This window comes from Aquarana catesbeiana, linkage group LG11 (genome assembly GCF_042186555.1).
Source record: "Aquarana catesbeiana isolate 2022-GZ linkage group LG11, ASM4218655v1, whole genome shotgun sequence".
Taxonomy (NCBI): domain Eukaryota; kingdom Metazoa; phylum Chordata; class Amphibia; order Anura; family Ranidae; genus Aquarana; species Aquarana catesbeiana.
The window spans coordinates 214,201,363-214,225,470 of NC_133334.1; the positions used below are offsets into that span (position 1 = coordinate 214,201,363).

At 43.5% G+C, this 24,108-nt stretch overlaps 1 protein-coding gene across 4 annotated transcripts in view; it reads left to right on the forward strand.

The window, feature by feature from the left end:
- Positions 1-24,108, forward strand: part of LOC141112433 (uncharacterized) — a 94,941-nt gene that overhangs the window by 27,528 nt on the left and 43,305 nt on the right. For 2 of the 4 annotated variants that reach the window (XM_073605284.1, XM_073605286.1), the window contains 2 exons: positions 19,812-19,882; positions 23,267-23,459. In XM_073605284.1, the coding sequence (XP_073461385.1) occupies positions 23,321-23,459 (139 nt within the window). In that variant the 5' untranslated portion in view covers positions 19,812-19,882; positions 23,267-23,320. Of the gene's footprint in view, positions 1-3,182; positions 3,229-19,811; positions 19,883-23,266; positions 23,460-24,108 lie in introns of all 4 variants that reach the window. The other 2 variants (XM_073605285.1, XM_073605287.1) reach the window with 2 other exon arrangements.

A 24,108-nucleotide genomic window follows, 5' to 3' on the forward strand; every position in this document is an offset into this window, starting at 1 on the left:
TCACGGTGGGCAGGACTGGAGGCGGGTGGTAAATGAGGTCAGGAACAATCAGTCTGTGTAGCTAGCCGCAGCTACTGTCTGCCTTTGCCGATGCGTGGGAGGGGGATGTCCCTTGTGTGCAATTGTAAATGCATCTTCGTGCCATGTCTGGCACGCGTGCCAGGGGTTGCCGACCCCTGTTATACATTGTATCCTGTTCAGCCTTTATCTTTGCAAATGAGTTGTAAATTCAAGAAAAGTATGACTGTAATTGCCAAATCTGTGTGGCATCCCTCTGTCTTGCCTTGCCATTCTAAGGTAGCATGGCCAACAGCCCCCCCCCCCCCCCCACTGTCTGACTAGCAAAGAGATTAATATTTGGGTGAGGCTGATGGGCAAAGAGAGGAGAGGGGGCAGTGACAGACCACACACAGAGGAGGGGTATATAATATGTGCATCTATAATCTAATCTGCTGCATTGTGCTGCCTCTACTTTTGCCTTGTGCTGGAGGAAAGACACAGGGGATGGACTGCTGAGCCCCCCACCAACCTTCTAATGCGGGGAGAGGGACTAAAGTAGTTGCCAGCTTGTGTTAAACCTGCAGATAGAACTCTAGCCTCTTTCCCCATTATAGCAAGTGGGTGGGTTTGGTCTCAGTTGCCTGAGAGTTGTAACTTTCTGCAGCAAGCACACACCTTCCAAAGTGATGTGAGCCTTCCTAAGCAGCTGCTGCTGCTTTCTGCTCACAGCCACCACCTACTGTCAGCTCTGCTTCACCATCATTGTGCCCCTCTACATCCTGTTAGAGTGCCCAGGAAGAAAATCGTTCGTTCTCTGAGAGAAAGTAAGAGTGTGGGGAGGAAATCAAGCCAGAGAGGGAGAGAGTTGGAGACTGACAGAGTGCAGGATTCTGTGAAGATTGAATGAGCTGGAGGTTGAACCGGCTGACCTGGTTTCACGATTCACCATTAATCTAGAGAATGAGCATTAAAGTGGATGTAAACCCTCACACCCCCCTCCGCAGAGGAAGGAAGGAATGTGCAGAGCTGTGCTGTGAATAGACCAGCTCTCTGGTCTATTTATAGCACCCACCCTGACACAAATTTCAGGCTTGACCACACTAGTCATAACGCAGTGTGGGAAGCTTTCTAGCTTGTTTTACAAGGTGAGGATATACATATACTTTACCCTGTTTCCCCGAAAATAAGACCTAGCGTGATTGACGGTGATGGCTGCAATACAATCCCGCTAGGTCTTATTTTCGGGGAAACAGGCTAACCGCATAAGCTGACTACTAATACTGTGGTAGTCTCTCGCTACAGATCAACATACAGCAGTAACCCTTTTAGAAGTATGTTTGTATGGGTTGGTGGGAAGGGAGGTCATTTGTCCAAATTCAGGATGCAAGATCAATGAAAATGAGGGGGGGGGGGTGTCAGGGCCAGTACTGTACTGTTTCCCCATGTAAATGCTCTTGAATTGGGCTTTAGCCTGGGGAGGAACAACAGCCAGCACAATCATAGGAAAAAAATGTGCTTTTCCAACAAAATGCAGCCACACTAAAAGAGTACTACAATGGTTTAAAATATTAGGATCCCTGCAGCAGTGGATTAGTGTTTTTTTTGTCACCGTGCCAGTTTCTTAACCCATTTATATAGATGGCATTATCATATTGATGTGCGAACGGTAAGGAATAATTTTAAGAGGAGTATGGGTTTGGGGGTTATTGCGTTTTTTTTACTTGCCTAGGTGCCGATGCTGCATCTGTCCCCTGGCGTCTCTGCACTGAGAACCAAGCGATCGAACATTGCCGATGGCTCAGTTCTCTCGGTTCCCCGAGCAGAGAGCTGCTGCGTTTCAATTAGCAGCTCTCCTGCTCTGCTCCTCCACGCTCACTGGAGCGCTGAGCTGTGAAGGGGCGGGGAGCGACCATCTCAGCCTCTCAGCGGCTTGCTGAGAGGCTGAGACTGCTATCCGTCCAGGCACATTTCGGATCTAGACTCCCAGAGTTGGGATGACACGGTGCCTGGACTGATATTGGCGACGTCAGCACAGCAGAAAGCAGACTACAGAGCACTCTCTGCTGAAAACGGGTCACAGGAGTCCAAAACGAATTGACCCATAGGAGAACCCAGCCAAACGAGCCCAGACTGGACTTCTCCTTTTTAAGCATGTGTGTGTTTTTTTTTTTTTGTTTTTTTGTTGTTTTTTTTTTCCTTCTTTCTTTTGTATATGTTTAAAATAATCATAGCCACTCTCTGGCAATTATATATCAACTAATTTGAAATCAAGAGAAACAAGATGACAAACAGCTTTGTGATTGACAAAGATTATGATCACTAATAATTTAATAGGCAAAAATAGATTATTGTACGGAAGTTATTTTCCCCTGAGGAGCAGAAGACTGAAGTGCCATATTCCTGACCTTTTTAGTTGCTGGTCTGGTCATGTCATACTAGTTCTAATCTAAGATCCTGTTTGTAATCATCATAATCATCACATTCCCCTTCTACTGCTTAGAAGAAGGTATGTCAAAAACGATGTTCACACAGTGGAGCCTTTACCAGCATTTCAAGTATGTACCTCAGAAACCTGTTGAACATCCCACTCCTGGGGGCAGCCACATAGCAGTAGGCTAGGTTTGTTTGACACAAGGAGAGGGAAGCACAATAAACCTTTTTATTAAGCTGACATAAAAAAACAGAACATGATTGCACTCCCATGGTTCAAGAATGAGACACATCCTAAGTGCATGTCCACAACGACCCCTTGATATATGGCAACCTATCTCTGGAGTAGCTTCGCCCAAGTACCCCCATGAACGCCGATGTGCAGCTGAAGATCTTGATGTCACTGATAGAACCCGTAGAGGAAGAAAAATGACCCGCTGGCCACACCTGTGGCTTCTCTGTGAGTAATAGGATGCCAGTGTGAGAGAGAAAGTTCACTGGGCCTGCCTATAGCTGCTCTGGCAGTAAGCAGATGACAAGCCCCAAGATCGGGGAAGGAAACAGCGGGGATGGTCTCCGTGTGGCCAAAGAAGCATGCTAATTTTCCCAATCGCATGATTAATTTTGGAGGCGTGGCCTTACTGAAATGTGCCAGCGAGTGTCTCTCCCCCTTCTACCTCTTATAAGGTATGGTCCTGTAATTTATTTTTCATGAAATGTATTTCTTACTCTGTTTTTCTGCCTCCTTGTAGATCCCCCTTGAGTTCCTGAACCAACTGTTGTAGAAAAGACCTAAAAGTGAGTCTAAAGCCTCGTATACACGATCAGATTGTTGGCAGGGGATTGTCTGACAGACTGTTGTCCTAAAATCTGACCGTTAGTACGCTCCTTTTGACAATTGTTATCCAACTTTCTGCCAACAAATGTTGGATGACATGCTAGTAAATTTTTGGCGGACAACGGTCTGTTGTCAGATTTTCTGATGGTCAGTACACAAGTCCGTCACACAAAAGTTGAAAGTACAAACGCGCATGCTCGGAATCAGTGCTCACCAAGCACAAAATTAGCAGAAGGGGCCCAAAGAGTGGCCCTCGAGCTGAAATTCTTCGTAGGACATCACTATGTTCGTGTTTGTTGGCCAACAATTGTGTACCGTTAGTATGCAAGACAAGATCCAGGCACACGCCCATTTGCAAAAGTCAGATGCTCAGTTGGCCAACAATCTAATTGTGTGTACCAGGCTTAAGTAGTAAGAAATTTGTTTTTCTTTTACACCTGGAACCACTTGCATCCTACACAGAGCACCCCTGCACAGATTTTAGTAACATGAATAATCAACATTTATACCCCAATTGGAACTAACATATTTTTGAACTTCCTATTTGCTAATACAATTGTACATTACTTGAATATAGCAGCATAATTGCCTAATGAGGTTACATGATTAGTATGGTAATAATTCTTATCAGGAATTCTTCTTATACAATCATCCCCTTCTTCCCAAGGTTCTTGTTTGGAAAAGTCTCTTGTGGCGAGACGTCTCAAACCGTATGTAGATTATACATTTTGTGTTTCAGAACTATTGTTCTCATCACATAGAGACTTCGTATTCCTACAGATATGAGCCATACAACTCGCCAGTCTGGATACCCTAATATTGGTTCAAAAAAACTGATTTCATATCCTCCTATGGAAAGGCCAACATTTTGGAAATAAACTTCCAATACTCCAACAGCCAAAAGACGAGGGGGGTGGCTCGCCATACCTCATGCAAGAGTCTGTTTGGCTGTCCAACTAGAGCATTTCACTGGGTGGGGTATTGTGCGATTCTACAATCCAATCCAAGCCATATGTCTGACTCTCTTCTCTAGATATAGTTTTGCAGCCCTACTGGAATCTGACACCTTCTTTAACGTTTACCAAGCTTCTAATGCAAAAGGTTTGGCTGGAGATGAAATGCATCATGCAATACATGTCACTCTGGGAGAATATTCGCTACAAAGAGCTAGGTAAACTTGAGGGGAATAACTTGGCATGAAAAGGAATACCAAACCTGAACCATAAAGAAACAGGCCTACCCACAACCCAACAAAACAGGTATATCGAACAGGGTAATACAACTAGAAATAATAGGTTTAAAAAGTGGACCTAAAACACAAAAGCTGTCTTGGAAGAAAAGACGAGCTTGTCTAAAGACAAGGCCCTGAGCCTTTACATCCCTGACCACCTAGGACCAAGGAACCAAAAATTCTTTAACTAAGAGCCCTTGCACACTGGGGCGGTTTGCAGGCGCTATTGCGCTAATAATAGCGCCTGCAAACCGCCCCGAAAGTGCTGATGCTTTCATTCCAGTGTGCAAGCCCGAGGGCTTGCACACTGGAGCGATGTGCTGGCAGGACAGTAAAAAAAGTCCTGCCAGCAGCATCTTCGGAGCGGTGTGTATACCGCTCCTTTACCGCTCCTGCCCATTGAAATCAATGGGACGGCGCGGCTATACCGCCGGCTTTGCGGTGGTATTTAACCCTTTCTCGGCCGCTAGCGGGGGATAAAACCGCCCCGCTAGCGGCCGCATACCGACGGTAAAACGCCGTTAATAATAGCGGCGTTTTACCGCCGACGCCGCCCCCCGCCCCAGTGTGCAAGGGCTCTTAACCAACTGCCTAGCCAGACAACTAACCTCACTAAATGAGACTTACCAGGAAAAGCGCTGAATCAGTTGGAACGTAGCAGGCTACAAGGTGTGCAGAGTTACTGAATCCATAAAGAACTCAGAAATCCAATCTCACAAAGTCAACATGACTGAAAGGATAGGGTGCATGGGGAACACCCCTACAAGGGAAGGCGGGGAAAAAAAAAGTCAGGCCTGCAGCAACCTAAGAGAAATCTGTAAGAATAGGACCAGGCCGGGCACTGCCACCAATAACTCCCATCGTTTATTGAATTTGTTTGGTGTATCCCTGCTTCAGAATATCTGCTGCTCCTTCAGCAGAGTGGCGTTGACCTGTATGCGCCAGTCAGAGGCGGCTCTCCAAGTAGGCGGCCACCTAAGGCCTCGCACTCACGGGGGGCCTTGGGGCCGCCTAATGTGGTATGGAATGTCCCCCGTTTGGTGACAGCACCGTCTTTAAAAAGCAGCTGCCGGTGGTTAGTGTGGAGGGAGACTGACAGCGGGAATCTCTGCGGCAGGTATCCACCGCTGCACACAGTGCCCAGCTGAGTAGGAAGTAGATGGGATTGTCTGACACTGCTGGGCTGCAGCAGTGAGGATTGCTCTGTCTCCGCCACCTCAGCCAATCAGCATTCGGCACTATACTGTAACCCGCCCTCCTTCCCCAGACCTCCACTTGTGACTCAGAAGAGGTGGCTGGAGTAGGCTGGATTGGAACAGGCGGGGGTCGAGACTGTTCCCTGTGCTTTATTGTTTAGCATAGCAGTAAGTACTGTAGCTGAAGCACATTTGTGTTTGCTTTTTAGAAGCTGTGCAGAAAGGTCATTATTTTAAAAGGGTTACACTTTTTTTTTTTTTTTTTTTTTCCTTGGAGTTAACGCAGAGCAGTTTGTATATGCCAAAATGGTCTACATATAAGGGACAGTTTTTTAACTATATGGGGATGAAGGTGCCTTCAGATTGCTGACATAGTATATATTCGATCATCTGCTGTAAGATGTCTGCAATCTCTAAACCTCTCCTGTAGTACATCTGCCGTCACTGACCATCTCCTGAAGCATGTCTGACCGTCTCCTGTATCATGTCTGCCGTCTCCTGTAGCATGTCTAGCTCTAAATGATATGCACAACCATTTGGTGTGTCGGGCTGCAGTTGAGGCCCCGAAAATCTCAGCAGTTGGACATTCTGGGATGCAGTCTCCAAAACAAGCTATATTGTATGTTCGCAAAATAGAGACAGATCAAGAAAATGTTTTCCCAGGGTCCAATCAATATTAAAGATGTCCCCGTGCCCTGTTAAAGGCCACGTTGCTTCCTCCACAAACATGCCCAGGGCTGGCATCAGCATAAGGCAGCCACCTTGGGGTGCCAGGATAGTGGAGGTGGTAAAATCTGAATCCCCAGCGCTCCCTCGGTCTCCTCATCACTGTCCCGCGCTCCCTCAGTGCTCCCTTCTTGTAAGCCCTGGCATTCCAGCACTGCCTCTATCTCCCCAAGCACTTTGCAACATTACTTCCCTTTCCCTTATGGTGCTGCAGTGGTGGCTGAATAAAAAAAACAAAGGGGGGTGGAGGGAAAGCATCTATAATGCCAGGCCGGCTGCTGCTTACAAGTGCTGGCGGAAAAGGAGGGCATTGCCAAGCCTCAGATCCAGTTGGAAGGGATGCAGGCTACAGGAGGGGAGATCATTTGGCAGGTTTGTCGCTGGGATTTGTGTGCAGGGACTCAAGGAAGGGTAATATAGTGGCAGGGAGGTTCAAGGTGGGGGGGAAGGGGGACTTGTGGTCAGAGCCAGGTTAATCTGCAGCCTGTTTTAGTTTTTTTCTATGCCTGCCAATGCCCAGTGTCCTCTGCAGTGACAGAGCAATCTTTCAGACAGGCGGCAATATTTTTCTGACATGGTGTTATATCTTTCAATTTGATGTTCTAAAGCTGTAAGTACAGCAGGATAAAACAAAAACTGTGTCTGTCTTCATTTTAGGCTGCAAAGTAAAATAATCACTTTTTTTTGAAGGGGGTGATTCTTTTCTATGCCCACTGTATGCAATTTATACAGTTAATATTAATTAACAAAGATACAAATGAATACATTTATCTAGGCAGTGCTAATTAACAGGCAATATTCCGCTGTCATTAGTGTATTTAGAAACGGTCTATATAAGACGATAGTGTAGTCCACAGAAAGGTTAATCAGACTGTATCTCAAATAGTCCAAAAAACGGAGTGTTTTATTGTATCCACAATGGAATATTTTCACCATCACCAACACCTGTGTGTGATCGGGGGTAAAAAATCCCCTATGAATCAGACTCTTACCAGACACCGCTAGGCAATAAGCTTCAAACGCTGGATCTTATAGTCAATCATTCTGATCCTATTGTTACTGGGAGGATGGGACAGCCGCTTGTATACTCATTCACATAAAGAGAAGAGACTCCATAGTGTAATCCCCTTTTAACTGAATTTATTAAAAATGTTCCCCCCCTTGTAGGACATACACTTACAATGTTATAAGTTAAAGTATTTGACATAGACAATCAAGGATCTCCTTGACTAAGCTGAGCTGGAAAGCCAAGCTGTAGCAGGTAGGGTACAGCGCTACCATCCCCATTGGCATGATTGTCATTGTCATTTGCCATCTGGAATATCACCTACGTCTCGCTCCCACCCATGACAACCTGGGAAGGTTACAGCTGCTAAATTCCCCAAAAGTTAGCTGTACAGGGAAGATATGAGCCCCTTTTTTATCAGAGTTATCTGCAAGTGAACTGAGAAGTGGCATGGGCACCAGATTCAAGCTAGTCCGCTTAGATTGGAAAGTCAACGCATGCTTTAAGGCCCCTTTCACACTGGGATGGTTTGCAGGCGTTATTGCGCTAAAAATACCGCCTGCAAACCGCCCCTAAACAGCCTACGCTGTTTGTTCAGTGTAAAAGCCCGAGGGCTTTCACACTGAAGCGGTGCGCTGGCAGGACGGTAAAAAAAGTCCTGCGAGCCGCATCTTTGGAGCGGTGTGTTCACCGCTCCTAAACCGCTCCTGCCCATTGAAATCAATGGGACAGCGCGGCTATACCGCGGCTATAGCCGCGCTGTACGAGCGGTTTTAACCCTTTTTCGGCTGCCAGCGGGGGTTAAAACCGCACCGCTAGCGGCCTGAATACAGCCGCAAAAACGACGGTAAAACAGCGCTAAAAATAGCGCTGTTTTACCGCCGATGCCCCCACCGCCCCAGTGTGAAAGGGGCCTAACTGGAGGTACTGGGAAAAATCTATGAGTCAGTATTTGAAAGGACTCCGTGGAAAGATCTTAGTACATTTTGAAATAATTGCCTGATAAATCGCACACCTTTTAGTATACCAATAGTCAAACCCCTCAGGTGGTAGGTAACCCTTTCTACTTTTTTTGCTACTGACCATCAAGTTTACTCTCATTGCCCTCTCCCTGCTGCTTTTGGCAGGTTCCTTTTATTTGTTAGGAGATTCAGTCTCATCTGGCTTCATTTTCAGTGGTTGGTTCTTCATGCAGCTCATGGGCTGCAGCAAGTCCCAGTTCTACTTTTGTTGGTCCTGTGAGTATTGTTGCTGGTTTGCCCACCCCTCAGTTGAACTCCTTTTGGGTGTTCCTACAGTATCAGAATTCCTGTGCCCCCGAATGGACAGGAATTAAGATTTAACTTATTGTACTCACCATAACCCTCTGTGTTTTATGATCTTGGTCTTAGTACTCCTGGTACATAGTACAAGCTGGGGCATGTAGAGGAGGAGTTCTTCTGGGCTGGCCTACAGTTTTTTGTTTGCCATTGTCCAATACCCCTGCAGGCAGCAGTATCCGAATTCCTGTCTGATGGACTCCAAAAATAAGGTTTATGTGGAGTACAAAACTTCTGTTTTTGTGAATCCCAATGCCACCTCCTTTTCTACAGCTGTTGCTCCATCTGGAACTATTGCAGTATTCCCATGTAAAAAGAAAAATTTAACCAGTAGCCCAGTATTCAAGATAGCTGCTGACACAATTCTTGTGTTGTTGGAGGTATTAGTCATCAAGTCTGAGTGGTGTCCAAGTCCAGTAATTCTGTAAGACACTCCAGAATGGAAATACAACATATTACAAAAAGCAGTGACTCCAACTAGTGTGTGACTGGTTATGCTTGAACTAAGTTAACCTTAACCTCCTTGGCGGTATGATTATTTCGGATTTTAGGTGCTGAAAGCGGTACAATTATTTTGCATGGAAATTTGGCGTTTTATATTGTAGGTCTGTAATTCTTAACAATAACACACTTAAATCTGTCCAAACAAGAGTCTAGTAGATATCCCGGGTATGATGAAGTTTGAAACACAAACATAAATTATAATATAATAAAAATAAATAAATAATTAAAAAAAATAAAAATAAATAGTAATAAAATTCATTTCCACACGATTCACTATCGCTCAATTCTGCAAGTGTTCTAATTTACTATCGGTGTTTTATAGCTGGTCTAAAGCCATTTTTGACGTAAAGGGACACTTTTTGGTTGCTATGGACAATCTCCAGTTTCCAGGCAGAAAGAACAGTATATGCAATATAAAACTGCATGCAGGGCATGGGCCAAAGCACTGGGGACAAAAGGGATGTGAAATAATTTCATACAGTACTGTAATCTGTAAGATTACAGTACTGTATGTGTTATGATTTTACACTTTTTTTGAATTTGCCGCCAGGCTCCGCCCCCCCGTCCGTCGCGCCGCTCGCAGGGAACGGAGCCTGGCACGGGGAGGCTTCGGAGGAGGACGGAGCCCGCAGACATAGCGGGGGACATCGCAGGATCCCGGAGACAAGGTAAGTAAGGAGGCACCAGGATCCTGCGATGTAATCCCGAGTGTGGCTCGGGGTTACCGCTAATGGTCCTGAATTTTAACCCCGAGCCACACTCGGGAAAACCACCAGGGAGGTTAACATACATTTTATTTTATTTTTTTTTAATTGGCATTTAGGCTCCATTCACATATGCTGTGGCCACGGTTCACAGCATGGAGACCGGTGCGTCCCTGTGCGTAGAATCAGGTGCGAATCGGGTCAGAATTTTTACCTAAATTTGCATCTGATTTGGACCAGAAGACACACATTTAAATGCAGACCATGGCCGTCCCAGAGCTGTGTGAACCAGCTCCATTGAGAGCCGGTCACTCTCCTGTCATGCAAATTTCTCCGCATCCATTTTGCATATGTGTGAACCCGGCCTTCTATTTGTAAAAACAGTAGCCCGGAAAGCATTGCATTCCCGATCACCGGTACACGGTCTACAGCTCCATTGTCCACACCTGTGTATGGGCTGTCATTGCAGAGCCCCCGCAAAACGGATGGAACGTGTAACCTGTTTCAAAGGTGAACTTCTCCTTTAACAGAATTCCAGGCTAAACCTAACTAGCATTAACCCCATCACACCTAAGGGCAAAACAAATGTTGTTGCCCAAGCACAATTTAGCAGATTTGATGTGTTAGGCTGCTTTCACACTGATACGCTGCAAAAATGCATATGCTCTTTTGCCCCATTATTTACCGCGCTTTCAGTGCTTTTTTATTTATTTATTTATTTATTTTTTAGCAACTTCAATACAGGGTACTTTTATCCCCTTCCTACAAGGCCAATTTTCTGCTTTCAGTGCTGTCACACTGTGAATGACAATTGCACCTTCATGCAACACTGTACCCAGAATAAGTTTTTTATAATTTTGTTCACACAAATAGATCTTTCTTTTGGCGGTGTTTAATCACCACTGGGTTTTTAATTTTTTTGCAAAATAAATTAAATGCTGAAAATTTTGAAAAAAATTAAACAAATTTTTTCTTCGTTTTGTTATAAAATTTTGCAAATAAATAATTGTTCTTCATAAATTTAGCCCAAAATGTATTCTGCTACATTTCTTTGGTGAAAATAACCCAAACTGTTGTATATTATTTAGCAGGAAAGTTATAGAGTCCATGAACTACGGTAGAGATCTGAAAATTGATCAATCCATGTACTGACAGCCAATCTAATTTCTTGAGGTCCTAAAATGTCAGGACAGTACACAAGTCCCCCAAATGACCCCTTTTTGGAAAGTATACAGTCCAAGGTATTTAGTAAGAGGCATGGTGTTTTTGTTTTTTTTTTTTTTTGTTTTGTTTTTTTTTTTTTTTTTTGTTTTTTAAGTTGTAACTTTTTGTCATAATTTTTTGGAAAATTAAAAAATCTTTTACATACTGTCAGCAGTAGAACGTTATTATATAACTGATGATCGGGTGACACTGGTGACATTGTGTGCTTATAGCAGTGAATTACATTGCTATAAGCAAGCATTTTACTGAATGAAATGGAATCATTCTGTCTGATTCGTTGTGATTTAGCTGTGATTCGTCAAAGCTAATTACATGGTACAGATGGGCTGGGATTAGCTCTGTCTGTACCATGTGATCAAATTGACCAATCCCCAAGAGTCGCAATATATATAAATTGTGCAATATAATGAATAAAGTCCACATGAAATGGTGAAAACATATTAAAGCAATCTTCTTTAAATTCTCATTGAGAGCTCCAGCACCCCAAGTGAGAGACTCCTTATGTGAATACCACCACCTCTGATAATAAGGGTGCATTGTGTACAACTGTCATGTGACCTGCTGTAAATGGTCACGGCGGTCACTTGGTACCTTCCTGACCGGATGTAGTATGATGTCCACTCAGGATGAGAAAGCCAGCCATTAAGCTGTTATGGCCAGTTAACCACTTGCTTACTGGGCACTTAAACCCCTTCCTGCCCAGACCAATTTTCAGATTTCAGCGCTGTCACACTTTGAATGACAATTGCGCAGTCATGCAATGCTGTACCCAAATTACATTTTTCTCATTTGTTTGCACACAAATAGAGGTTTCTTTTCTTGGTATTGAATCACTGCTGGGTTTTTTATTTTTTGCTAAAAATACGAAAAAATACTGGAAATTTGGAATTTTTTTTTTTTCCTCTCCTTTTTATTGATGTGCGCTGATTAGGCTGCACCCATGGGCACTGGTGGATGACACTGATGGGCACTGGTAGGTGACGCTGATGGGCAGCACTGATAAGGTTTATGGCTGCCCTCCCGGCAATTAAGGCCCACGCTGTAGCCGTCTTTCGGCTCTAGCACAGGCAGGAAGAAGTTAAAGTACATGTGACTCCGCAAACCGCACCAAAAATGCATCGCGTGTGCATTTTTTGCCACGTTTCCATTGCTTTTAATGGGAAGGTGCGTTTTTGGTGTGTGTGTGTGTTTGTGTTTTTTTTTAACTCTCCAAAAATGCAAGCAGGATTTTATTCGCTGCAATGGAAGCGCACTGCCCCAGTGTAAACACATTCATTGATTTTAAAGGGAAGCAATTTTCTTGAGCTTTTCAGGCGCTTTTTTATTTTTCTGTACATATCATTAAAACTACTAATAGATATCTCCTGATTTTTGTTTTGTTTTTTATTATTATAATAGGAAAACTGGCCCATAATAGTAAAAGGGGAAACTTTTTTTTTTTTAATTTTAGCTGTATATTTCTTGCTACTTCCATAATCTACCACCAAATAACAATGCAAAATAAATTCTCCAACTCTGGATGATCGCTGCGATACCACATGTGTATGTTTTGGCTTTTGTATGTACCCGTAGTACAGCCCAAAATCAATAGTGCACGTATTATTTTTTTTATATATTCTACGAAAAACACGCTGACGCTAACTGATACAAATTTAAAATGTGCCTTAACCACTTGCCGACCAGCCGCCGTACTTGTACTGCGGCAGGTTGGCTCTCCTGTCCGAACTGATGTACCTGTACTTCGATCCGTGCATGAAAGATTGCGGGACCCGTGGGTCTGGCAGACTCTCTATGGCCGCCAACGATCGCTATATACAGAGGCAGAACGGGGATCTGCCATTGTAAACAAGGTGGATCCCAGTTTTGACAGGGGACATCTCAGAGATTTGCTGTTCCCAGTATTCGGGAACAGCTATCTCTGTCATGTCCCAGGCAGCCCATCCCCCTACAGTTGAGGGAGCACATTAAAAAAACATTAAAGTTAGCCCAATTTTTTTGCATAATGTGAAAGATGAAGTTACGCCGAGTAAATAGATACCTAACAACATGTCACGCTTCAAAATTGCACGCCAAACTTCGGTACTTAAAAATCCCCATAGGCGACGCTTTAACATTTTTTTACTGGTTACATGTTTTGAGTTACAGAGGAGGTCTAGGGCTAGAATTATTGCTCTCGCTCTAACGTTGCGGGCAGGACTTGCGTATGCGTTTGCTTTTGCGTGTGAGCACACGGGGACAGGGGCGCTTTACTTTTTTTCTTTTTTTTTTTTCACACTTAAAAAATATAAATTTTGATTGCTTTTATTCCTATTACAAGGAATGTAAACATCCCTTGTAATAGGAATATGGCATGATCGGTCCTCTTACCTCTAGGCTGGGAAGCCTTAAATAAAAAAATAAAGAAAAACGAACAATATCGGCTTCCCAACCGAGGCGGCGCCTCCGAATGATCATAGATGCTCTGGCAACCATCTGTTCCGCCGGAAATCTCTATGGTAAACATCCGGGGCCGGCGGATCCGTTCCCCGACTCACCGATGGAAGCAGTGAGTCTGTAGAAGCATCGTATGTCCCGTTCCAAAACCCCGCTCCCCCCCACCCCCACCCCCCCCCCATGGTTCTACCGACTCACCGCTTCCATCGGTGAGTCAAAGAACGGATCCGCCGGCCCCGGATGTTTACCAAGCAGTGGAACAGCCGTGATGATCATTTTTATTGTGTAGGGAATCGCCGGCTGAAAAAGATGATATCTGAAAGATGCCTGTAGCTGCAGGCTTCATTTAGATATACCCGCACAAAGTTAAGGGCATCATATGACCTACCTTGGGCTGGAAGTGGTTAAGGGGGCAAATCCTTCCGGGGCTGAAGTGTTTAAAAAAAAAAAAAAAAAAGTAAATCCTGCCCAAAATATACTGACCATGACCCAAATATTTACCCTGGCACTGACCTTAGGAGAGCATCTGTCTGCTTATTAGGAACATTAGCACTTTTTGTGAAAACCTTTGTGAAAAGTTTTAGGTTCTGTTCACATTTGGGCGTAGCAGAAACCTGAGCTGTAAAGTTGATTTCTGTCCACATTTTTGCAAATGTGATAAAACTCTTTATTTTTTAATGGCACTCCAAACATGGGTAGCAGTCACGTGTTGTGCAATGGCATCTTCTGTGCGAAAGACGCACGATGCAAAAGGTGCTTGGCTCATGTCCAAAATTTGGTACATGAGCTGCTTTTAGCACGTTTTTGAAGCAAAGGATGGCCCTTTCAAATAAATGGTGCTGCTCCAAACACACTCGAAAAAAAGCACCATCAGGTGCTGACTATGGAGCCAAGTGGACACAGGTGAGCTGGGCTCTGAGCTCCTTGCAGACTGAGTAGCCCTGCCAGCATTCAGTGAAGCATCCAGGGGTGGTAATCCATGTCTGTGCAGCGAAGGTCAAAGAAAACTGCCAGTGATCCATCCCAGCAGGATTTGCGGGGATACCTTGCCCTACTACCTGTCGGAAAGTTCCCGCTGTACCAAATACCGGCTCTCTGGCACCGACTAAGACCGCCACTAAGAAGAAGCAGGAAGTGTCTACGCCAAAAAACCCTGCAGCTTTGGACCGTTCTGGGCAGTAATCTCTCCCCACAACTGCCTCTGCAAGGCCACCTGTATCAAGTGGCGCCGGCTGAGCCTCTGCATATAGACTCTGCTCCAGTAATTTCAACTCAGGGGCTTCAATCCATGATAAGAGCCCTCCCTGCTAAAGCTGATCTGAATACCTGGGCAGCACAGATTAAGGAGGCTTTTAGGCTGGAAGTGGACACTATCAAACAGCAGGTATCAGGCATGTCAACTACAGCAGAGCAACTACCTGCCACTTTAATGCAACTATGCACTCGGTTAGATGTGCTAGAGAAAATGCAGGTCCAGCAGCGTCAAGCCCTTGTATCTGATTGAGAATGCAAGATGTGGAAAACTGCTCTAAGAGAAAAAAAAGCACAATGCAGTAGTGTCACTCAGGTGTGATTGGGGACTTCGGTCATTTTTAAATCTTCTTATGACATTATGGCTATATTTTATGAAAATTCATACATTACAATCCTTATTTAACTGTTTGTGAAAGTATAACCCATTTCTTATGCCAAAATAAAGACAGCCATTAACTAGATCCTGCCAGTAACCTAGGGTGACAAGTTTGCTCACTGTACTGTGTTTGGGGGAGCAGCATTGTTATCCTATCACAGAACTGCAGAACACTTTCCCTATTTGGGACAACGTTTGGATTTGCTTATATCTCTGCATCCAAACATTACTTTGACATGGTTTTCATTAACGGCAATCCCTGCTTTTGAATTTTTTATTTATTTTTTTTCCCACTGTAGACTCTCTGAATGAAGGATTATTTCATTCACTTAGGGGAGGTAAAGGATTTTTTTTTTTAACTGAAGCTTGTCTGTCACATAGTAACTGGATTTGGAACCAGTCTTATTACATAGGAGCCTTTTATATGTAGTTTAGATATCTCCTGTTTATACCTGAGGCTTTTTAATGAATATACACACCCCTATCCTATTTGCTTTCATCTTAAAAAGGGTTTACTTGCATGTTGATTTTTGTACTACTCTACGATCCCCACAGATACAGAATGGCAGTCTGCCAGGCATGGACATTGTGACCTAGTGTTTCTGCTAATCAGGAACAAGGATCAGTGTCCATGCAGTGAGCCCATTCTCTCCCCCCCCCCCCCCCCCCCCCCCGTAGGAAAGCACAATTGGGGAATACACTTAAAACTTTGATTGCCCCTGATTGATGTTAACCCCTTCCCTGCCAGTGTCATTTATATAGTATCGGTGCATATTTTTAGCACTGATCACTGTAATAATGTCACTGGTTCACAAAAAAAGTGTCAGCTATCTGTCCCCCCACAATGTCGCAATTCTGCTAAGAATCACTGATCACTGCCATTACTAGTAAAATAAATAAAAATGTCATAATTATATCCCCTATTTCATAGATGATATAACTTTTGCATAAACCAATCAATATATGCTTTATTGTGATTTTACTAAAAATATGTAGCAGAATACATATTGGACTAAACTGATGAAGAAATTTTAGATCTATTTTATTTGGGTACAGCGTCGCGCGACAGCACAATTGTCAGTTTAAGTAACGCAGTGCCGTATCGCAAAAATGTCCTGGGGCAGTTTCTGAACGTCTTTGTATCACTTCCGGTCAGAACCGTGGCTCGTGGATTATCCTGGCTTCCTTTTGTTTTTTGTTACTTTCTTTTAACATACAGTGTAATGTGATTATATCTCCACTGATTTGACTTAATAAAACTTTTTACAATGGTATTACACGTTAGGAGCTTTCTTCTTCTACATATGTGGGAGGCATGAAGGATTATATATAGGAATAAAGCAAACCGTGGATATCAGAGTGCTGCACAGTGGCAGTTACTGTAAATGCGCAATAACGCTGTGTGGGGTGAGGATTTCCGGTGAGTGCATTTCCTATAGGGGCATTGTAAAGAGCACCAGCACAAAAGACTGACGAGTCACTTTTTGAAGAGCACCTGTCACTTTTTGGGAAATTTTAATTTTTTTATGAAAAAATGTTCATGTATTGAAGGACTGTGTGTGTATATATGTGTGTGTATGTATGTATGTGTGTGTGTATATGTGTATATATGTATGTATATATGTGTGTATATATATATATATATATATATATATATATATATATATATATATATATATATATATGTATATATATGTATATATATATATATATATATATATATATATACACATATATATATATATATATATATATTATAAAATTTTATAAAACCTGTTGTTTTTTTTGTTTTTTTGTTTTTTTTATACCTACATCCCTCTCAACTACACATAGATCTTTGCACTCTCCTGTTATCTTCGCCCTCATCCAGCTCTGCAGCTCTCACGGGCCCTCCTATGACTTGGCTCCCCTCTCTTGCTGGCAAACTCTCACGAGAGCTAAACCCCTTTCACACTGGGGCGCTTTGCAGGCGCTGCAGCGCTAAAAATATCGCTTGCAAAGCGCCCTGAAAGAGCCGCTCCTGTCTCTTCAGTGTGAAAGCCCGAGGGCATTCACACTGGAGCAGTGCGCTGGCAGGACGGTAAAAAAAGTCCTGCTAGCAGCATCTTTGGAGCGGTGAAGGAGCGGTGTGTATACCTCTCCTCCATCGCTCCTGCCCATTGAAATCAATAGGGGAGCGCGGCTATACCGCTGGCATCAGCGATTTGCGGGTGGTTTTAACCCTTTTTTGGCCGCTAGTGGGGGTTAAAAGCGCCCCACTAGCGGCCGAATACCTCTGACGGTAAAGCGCCGCTAAAAATAGCGCCGCTGCTGCCCCCCGCCTCAGTGTGAAAGGGGCCTTAGAAAGAGAACTGTGCATGATGTCATTATCCTAGGCAAATTACCAGACAAGAAAGAGGAAGTGGACTGTATAAGCTATTTACTGGCAGAAAAAAAAAAAATGTTTTACTATCCAAAGAAAAAAAAGGCCAGCGAGCCGCTTTAAAGACTGTACCCACCAGAAAGCTGATGGGCACGGTGCAAGCAAACAATGGAGTATACCCAATCGCCAATATATAGAAGAAGAGATAAAACGGTGTGAATATACAGCACCTTGTGAATTTAATAAATATCACACTTGTAGCAAAAATGTGTACATTCGTTTTTGATATGTGAAGACCCTTCCTTGAATATGCCACGTCTAAGATCTCTGGTGATAAGCAGAAACTGCAAACTGGAAACCAATATCACCTGAATCAACTAACACCATGTTGGTCCATTTAGCATGAATCGAAACCATGCACAGGGAAGACTGTGACATTTCACTGATCATTTCAAATAAGTAATACCTAAAGGAAAAAATGAAAACTAGGTGTCAAACATAGAATAACAGATCATAAAAAAAAAAAAAAATCCAGGTCCATGTTAAGACCCGTTAGAAACATAGTATTTAAAGCTCCACCCTTCATAGATTTTCTTTGTCATTGGACAAACGTACAAAATCAGCAGGGGATCAAATGCTTCCCCCCCCCCCCTCATTTTAGTGCAAGTGCCTGCCTGATTCCATACAAATTGAAATTGTTTAGGTTTGACCTCACATATGGTTTTGGTAATTCTAAAGGAAAATTGTATGGGTCAACCTAAGTGTAGTTAGTGGCTGTTTGTGTTATGCTACGAACTTGCTGTACAAAGCCCTCCTGCATGGAAAGTTTTTGCAGCCCTGCTAAATAAAAGTGCAAGACAACCCTACTTGGACTGTTTTTTTTTTTTGGGGGGGCCCCCTGTTTAATGCACGCTTTATTGCTGCCAATACCAGTTGAGCGTGCCCCCCCCCCCCCCGACAATATATCTCCAAATATACAGTACATGGAGAAGTGGCATTATTTTTTTTTTTAGCTTTGTCTGCACCACAAATGCGCCTTGATAGCCCACAGCTGTGCTTTACAAAAAACACTGCTTTGTATGGGCTGCTGGATTGGAATGACATCATTGTTCTTAGAAGAAAAAGAGATTAAGCATTTTTACGAAATGCCACACAATGACTACTGAAGAAATTGTGTGCCTTCAGCCATAGAGAGCTAGTTGTGATTCATGTACACTGTTAAATTATTATAATACTGCATTCTTATTTTTGAGAGATTTTTTTTAGTCCGTAAAAATCAATTGAGGCTTACAGATTTCCGACTACAGCATTTTAGTAATTTTAATCTCCTAAAATAAAATGTGAAAAACTGTAAAGGTTGAGAAGCAATGAGCAATATAGGCAGTCCCCATCTTCCACCCTTTCCCGTCTTAAAGCGGTATTAAACCCAAAACAAAAATGTTATATATTGCAGCTTACCAATCCTTAGCTGTAGTGACTGTATTCATTTTATTTTTAAGCCCTTTCTCTGTTTTTCACCTGGTGATCTGGCCAGTAACACACCTACTGTGTTGGAGTATCCCAAATCTGAAAGGAGAAAAAGCGGCACCTTTTTAGACAGCAGCATTATCAGTCTGGGGGAGGGGAGTGCTGAAGGACTAGCATATTTTAAATACACAAAGTGAAGCTGAACTCCAGGTAAGGCCCCTTTCACACGGGGCTGTCCGTTTTCACTGCTCAGCGGGGATCGCTCCGTTGATCCCTGCTGAGCCAGCGGATGACAAGTCCGTCTCCACACTCTCTGCAGGGATGGACCTGTCAGAGAGTCCGCTCTCCCCTATGGGGGGATTGGATGATTACGGACCACCTGTCCATTTTTTATCCGATCCGCCAGAGGGATGGAAAATAGGACATCCATCTGTCTGGATTTTTCGGATCGGGCGAATCGGATGTTAGCGGACATGTAACTGCTGACATCCGACACTCGATACAGCTCTGAAAAAACTGACAGTCGGATCTGAACGGTCCGCATGTGTGAAAGGGGCCTAATACTTTATAAGCCGGTACAGCCAACAGTTTTTTTTTGTTTTTTTTTTTGGGATAAAGGTTTTACATAAATAAAAACTGATCATTTTATGCACCCCTGCAAGTGTTAAATGATCTGCGTCATGCCTGTAACTGCAAGAAAGCCTTTTTTTTAATTTATTTTTATTTTTTCTCAAAAAACAGACTTGCTAGTCAGATGATGATAGAAGAGAGCCTAAGAAGGAAACAAATGCAACCATCACATCTAAGAACTGGTAAGCTTCTGTATAATAAATGCTTAATTTTGGGTTTAATACTGTTTTAACTGTGATTTACATCCACTCTACATAATAAAGTGGTTACAAAGGCAGAAGGTTTTTTTTATCCTAATGCATTCTATGCATTAAGATGAAAAGCCTTCTGTGTGCAACAGCCTCCCCAGCACCCCTTAATACTTGAGCCCCATCTCTATCCAGCGACGTCCACGAGTGCCTTAGCCGTCTGGGACTGTCCCTCCTGATTGGCTGAAACAGCAGTGGCGCCATTGGCTCCAACTGCTGTCAATCAAAGTCAGTTAGCCAGTCAGGAGAGAGGAGGGGTGGGGCCAAACTGGGGCTCCATGTCTGAATGGACACGGGGAGCTGTGACTCGGCTCAGGTGCCCCCATAGCAAGCTGCATGCTGTGGGAGCACTCAACAATAGGGAGGTCCAGGAGAGTCGAAGAGGGACTCGAGAAGAGGAAGATCTGGGCTGCCCTGTACAAAACTGCTTCACAGAGCAGGTAAGTATAACATGTTTAACATGTTTATTATTTTTATAGAAAAAACATACTTTACAATCACTTTAAGGCTGCCTGAAGACATCAAAGAAGCAGAGGTGCATGATAGGATCATCACACAATGTCTGGGCCAGCTTCTCCTTTAACCGAGTATCCAGTCCTTTAAAACCATAGCAATCACGCAAAGTTTTCTATCTATTATATATATATATATATATATATATATATATATATATATACCTTTTGACAAGTCAGTAGAAGCATTATAGGATGCAACTGAAAATGTGAGTTCAATATAATTATTATATTTTATGATAATATACAGTGTCTCACAAAAGTGAGTACACCCTCACATTTTTGTAAATATTATATCTTTAAATACGACAACACTGAAGAAATGACACTTTGCTACAATGTAAAGTAGTGAGTGTACAGCTTGTATAACAGTGTAAATTTGCTGTCCCCTCAAAATAACTCAACACACAGCCATTAATGTCTAAACCGCTGGCAACAAAGTGAGTATACCCCTAAGTGAAAATGTCCAAATTGGGCCCAAAGTGTATATTTTGTGTGGCCACCATTATTTTCCAGCACTGCCTTAACCCTCTTGGGCATGGAGTTCACCAGAGCTTCACAGGTTGCCACTGGAGTTCTCTTCCACTCCTCCATGATAACATTGTGGAGCTGGTGGATGTTAGAAACCCTGTGCTCCTCCACCTTCTATTTAAAGGATGCCCCACAGATGCTCAATAGGGTTTAGGTCTGGAGACATGCTTGGCAAGTCTATCACCTTTACCCTCAGCTTCTTTAGCAAGGCAGTGGTCGTCTTGGAGGTGTGTTTGGAGTTGTACTGCCCTGCGGCCCAGTCTCCTAAGGGAGGGGATCATGATCTGCTTCAGTATGTCACAGTACATGTTGCCATTCATGGTTCCCTCAATGAACTGTAGCTCCCCAGTTCCGGCAGCACTCATGCAGCCCCAGACCATGACACTCCCACCACCATGCTTGACTCTAGGCAAGATTCACTTGTCTTTGTACTCCTCACCTGGTTGCTGCCACACACTCTTGACACCATCTGAACCAAATAAGTTTATCTTGGTCTCATCAGACCACAGGACTTGGTTTCAGTAATCCATGTCCTTAGTCTGCTTGTCTTCAGCAAACTGTTTGCGGGCTTTCTTGTGCATCATCTTTTAGAAGAGGCATCCTTCTGGGACGATGGCCATGCAGACCATGTTTAGAAAGAAATGGCTAAGAGGGTACCACATCCAATGAAAACTGTTAAAAAATTGTTTTTGGACGTTTGAGAGGACTTTACTGGTACCAGAAAGGTACAAAAAAATTGTTTATTTAATGTTACAAAATGGATAAGAATAATGCAGTGTGTGGCGTCCAGTCTGAGCACTGACTGACAGGCTGACCCCACCCCACCCCTTCAACCTTTGCCACAATGATGGCAGCACTCATACGTCTATTTCCCAAAGACAACCTCTGGATATGACGCTGAGCATGTGCACTCAACTTCTTTGGTCGACCATGGCGAGGCCTGTTCTGAGTGGAACCTGTCCTGCTAAACTACTGTATGGTCCTGGCCACCCTGCTGCAGCTCAGTTTCAGGGTCTTGGCAATCTTCTTATAGCCTAGGCCATCTTTATGTAGAGCAACAATTCTTTTTTTCAGATCCTCAGAGTTCTTTGTCATGAGGTGCCATGTTGAACTTCCAGTGACCAGTATGAGAGAGAGTGAGGGCGATAACACCAAATTTAACACACCTGCTCCCCTTTCACACCTGAGACCTTGTAACACCGAGGCACATGACACCAGGGAGGGAAAATGGCTAATTGGGCAAAATTTGGACATTTTCACTTAGGGGGGTACTCTCTTTTGTTGCCAGCAGTTTAGACATTAATGGCTGTGTGAGTTATTTTGAAGGGACAGCAAATTTACACTGTTTAAGCTGTGCACTCACTACTTTACATTGTAGCAAAGTGTCATTTCTTCAGTGTTGTCACATGAAAAGATATAAAAAAATATTTACAAAAACGTAAACGTTTGTGAGATACTGTATATAGAGGAACCAGTCCGCCTCACTTTCCTCCTGCTGCAGCTGAAATCCCACTTCTGCTACTCCCCTCTCGCAGGCATTCAGCCACTGCAGGAGGAAAATGAAGGGGTTTGTTCCACTATATGCTGCCCCTCCTATCCAGGTCCTGCTGCCCCTGGGCCCCTGTGTACTCTCCTCCATCCCTCCCTCCTCTCTCCTCCATTTACCGACCCCTCCTTTTCTGAATGGACAGAGTTCGTTATCGGTACCAATGCTTCCCCTGGGGGCATTCAAGCATGCTTGCTCCCAAGCCCTCCTCTGTGTGTCTACGGGAGAGACTGAGCATGGCTCAGTCCTACCCACCGCTCTCTCCTCACTGGCTGTGATTGACAGCAGCAGGAGCCAATGGCTGCTGCTATCTCAGCCAATAAGGAGGGAGAGATCTAGGAAAGCCACTGCTCTTGCACATCCCTGTATAGAGATGGGGTTTGGGTAAATATTACAGGGTTGCGGGGGGAGCTGCACACTGAAGATTTTTTACCTTCATGCATAGAATGCATGAAGGTAAAAAACCTTCAACCTTTACAACCACTTAAGACTTTTTCGGAAGAAAAAAATAAGCAGCATTTTTTAAAACTAATGCTATGTGACTTGGAAAACACAAGGGACATAAAATAGATGTTCTCTATTATTGTTATCTAATTGGACGGCAAAAAGAAAAAAAAAAACTTTTATAAGGGTACATACTCTTCACCCTAATACCAGCTACACTTTACCTTAATCAGCCTCCCAGGTGATTTCTACTAACATTAACATGTTTTTCTTGTGTGTTCGTAGCCATTATGCCACAGTGAAGTAGTCATCCACTTGACTTGGAAGAGTGTGACCACAATGTGGAGGAGCCTAATACTCTTCTGCTGTGCGATCCTGTATCTTTCTGAAGGCAGGTTTAATGCATTATCACACCATGAGCTAAGCCTGCTACCACCTGAGCAGTGTCAAAAACGGTGCTTGGTTCATGTAGCTTCAGGTATGGTGTTTTTATTGACAGCTGTTTCCTCCTGTTGCCAATTTTTCTGTCTTTTAAAGTAGAATTTCAAGTTTATTGTTACAAGGCCAAGCTGACCCAAGCAAAGCGTTTCCATTATGACTGATGCAACCGCTGTATACTATACTGTAGTCGTAGTAGCCACATTCAGTAGGTGCCGTGTTCTGGCAGCGGTACAGGTGACTGTCTGCTGCCACAACTAAAGTGGGCCTGAATGCTTCTCAGCCATTCATGAGAAGTCTTTATTTTTTTTTATCATTGAATATAAGGCTTTCTCTGGCATAGGTGGAGAAGTGGACAGATGACATCAGGATTTTCACCTCAGTCAGAGGAAGCCTTATATTCATTCAGAAACATGCAGACCGACTTAAAGAGGAACTGCAGTCTGCTCACATAATTTGTAATAAAAACATCTTTGCCATTCTGAAGCTTCCCTCCAACCACTTTGCATATTTTATATATACTGTGCTTCTGTACTTGCCAGATATGCTTCAGAAATCCCCCTCCACTAAGTCTGGCTGCATCCATTTCAACTGTGGGCAGCTGAAGCTGCTGCCTGTTCACTTCCTGGATTTACACACACACACAGAGGTACACCTCCAGCTCTGCAGCTCTCATTGGCCCTCTTATG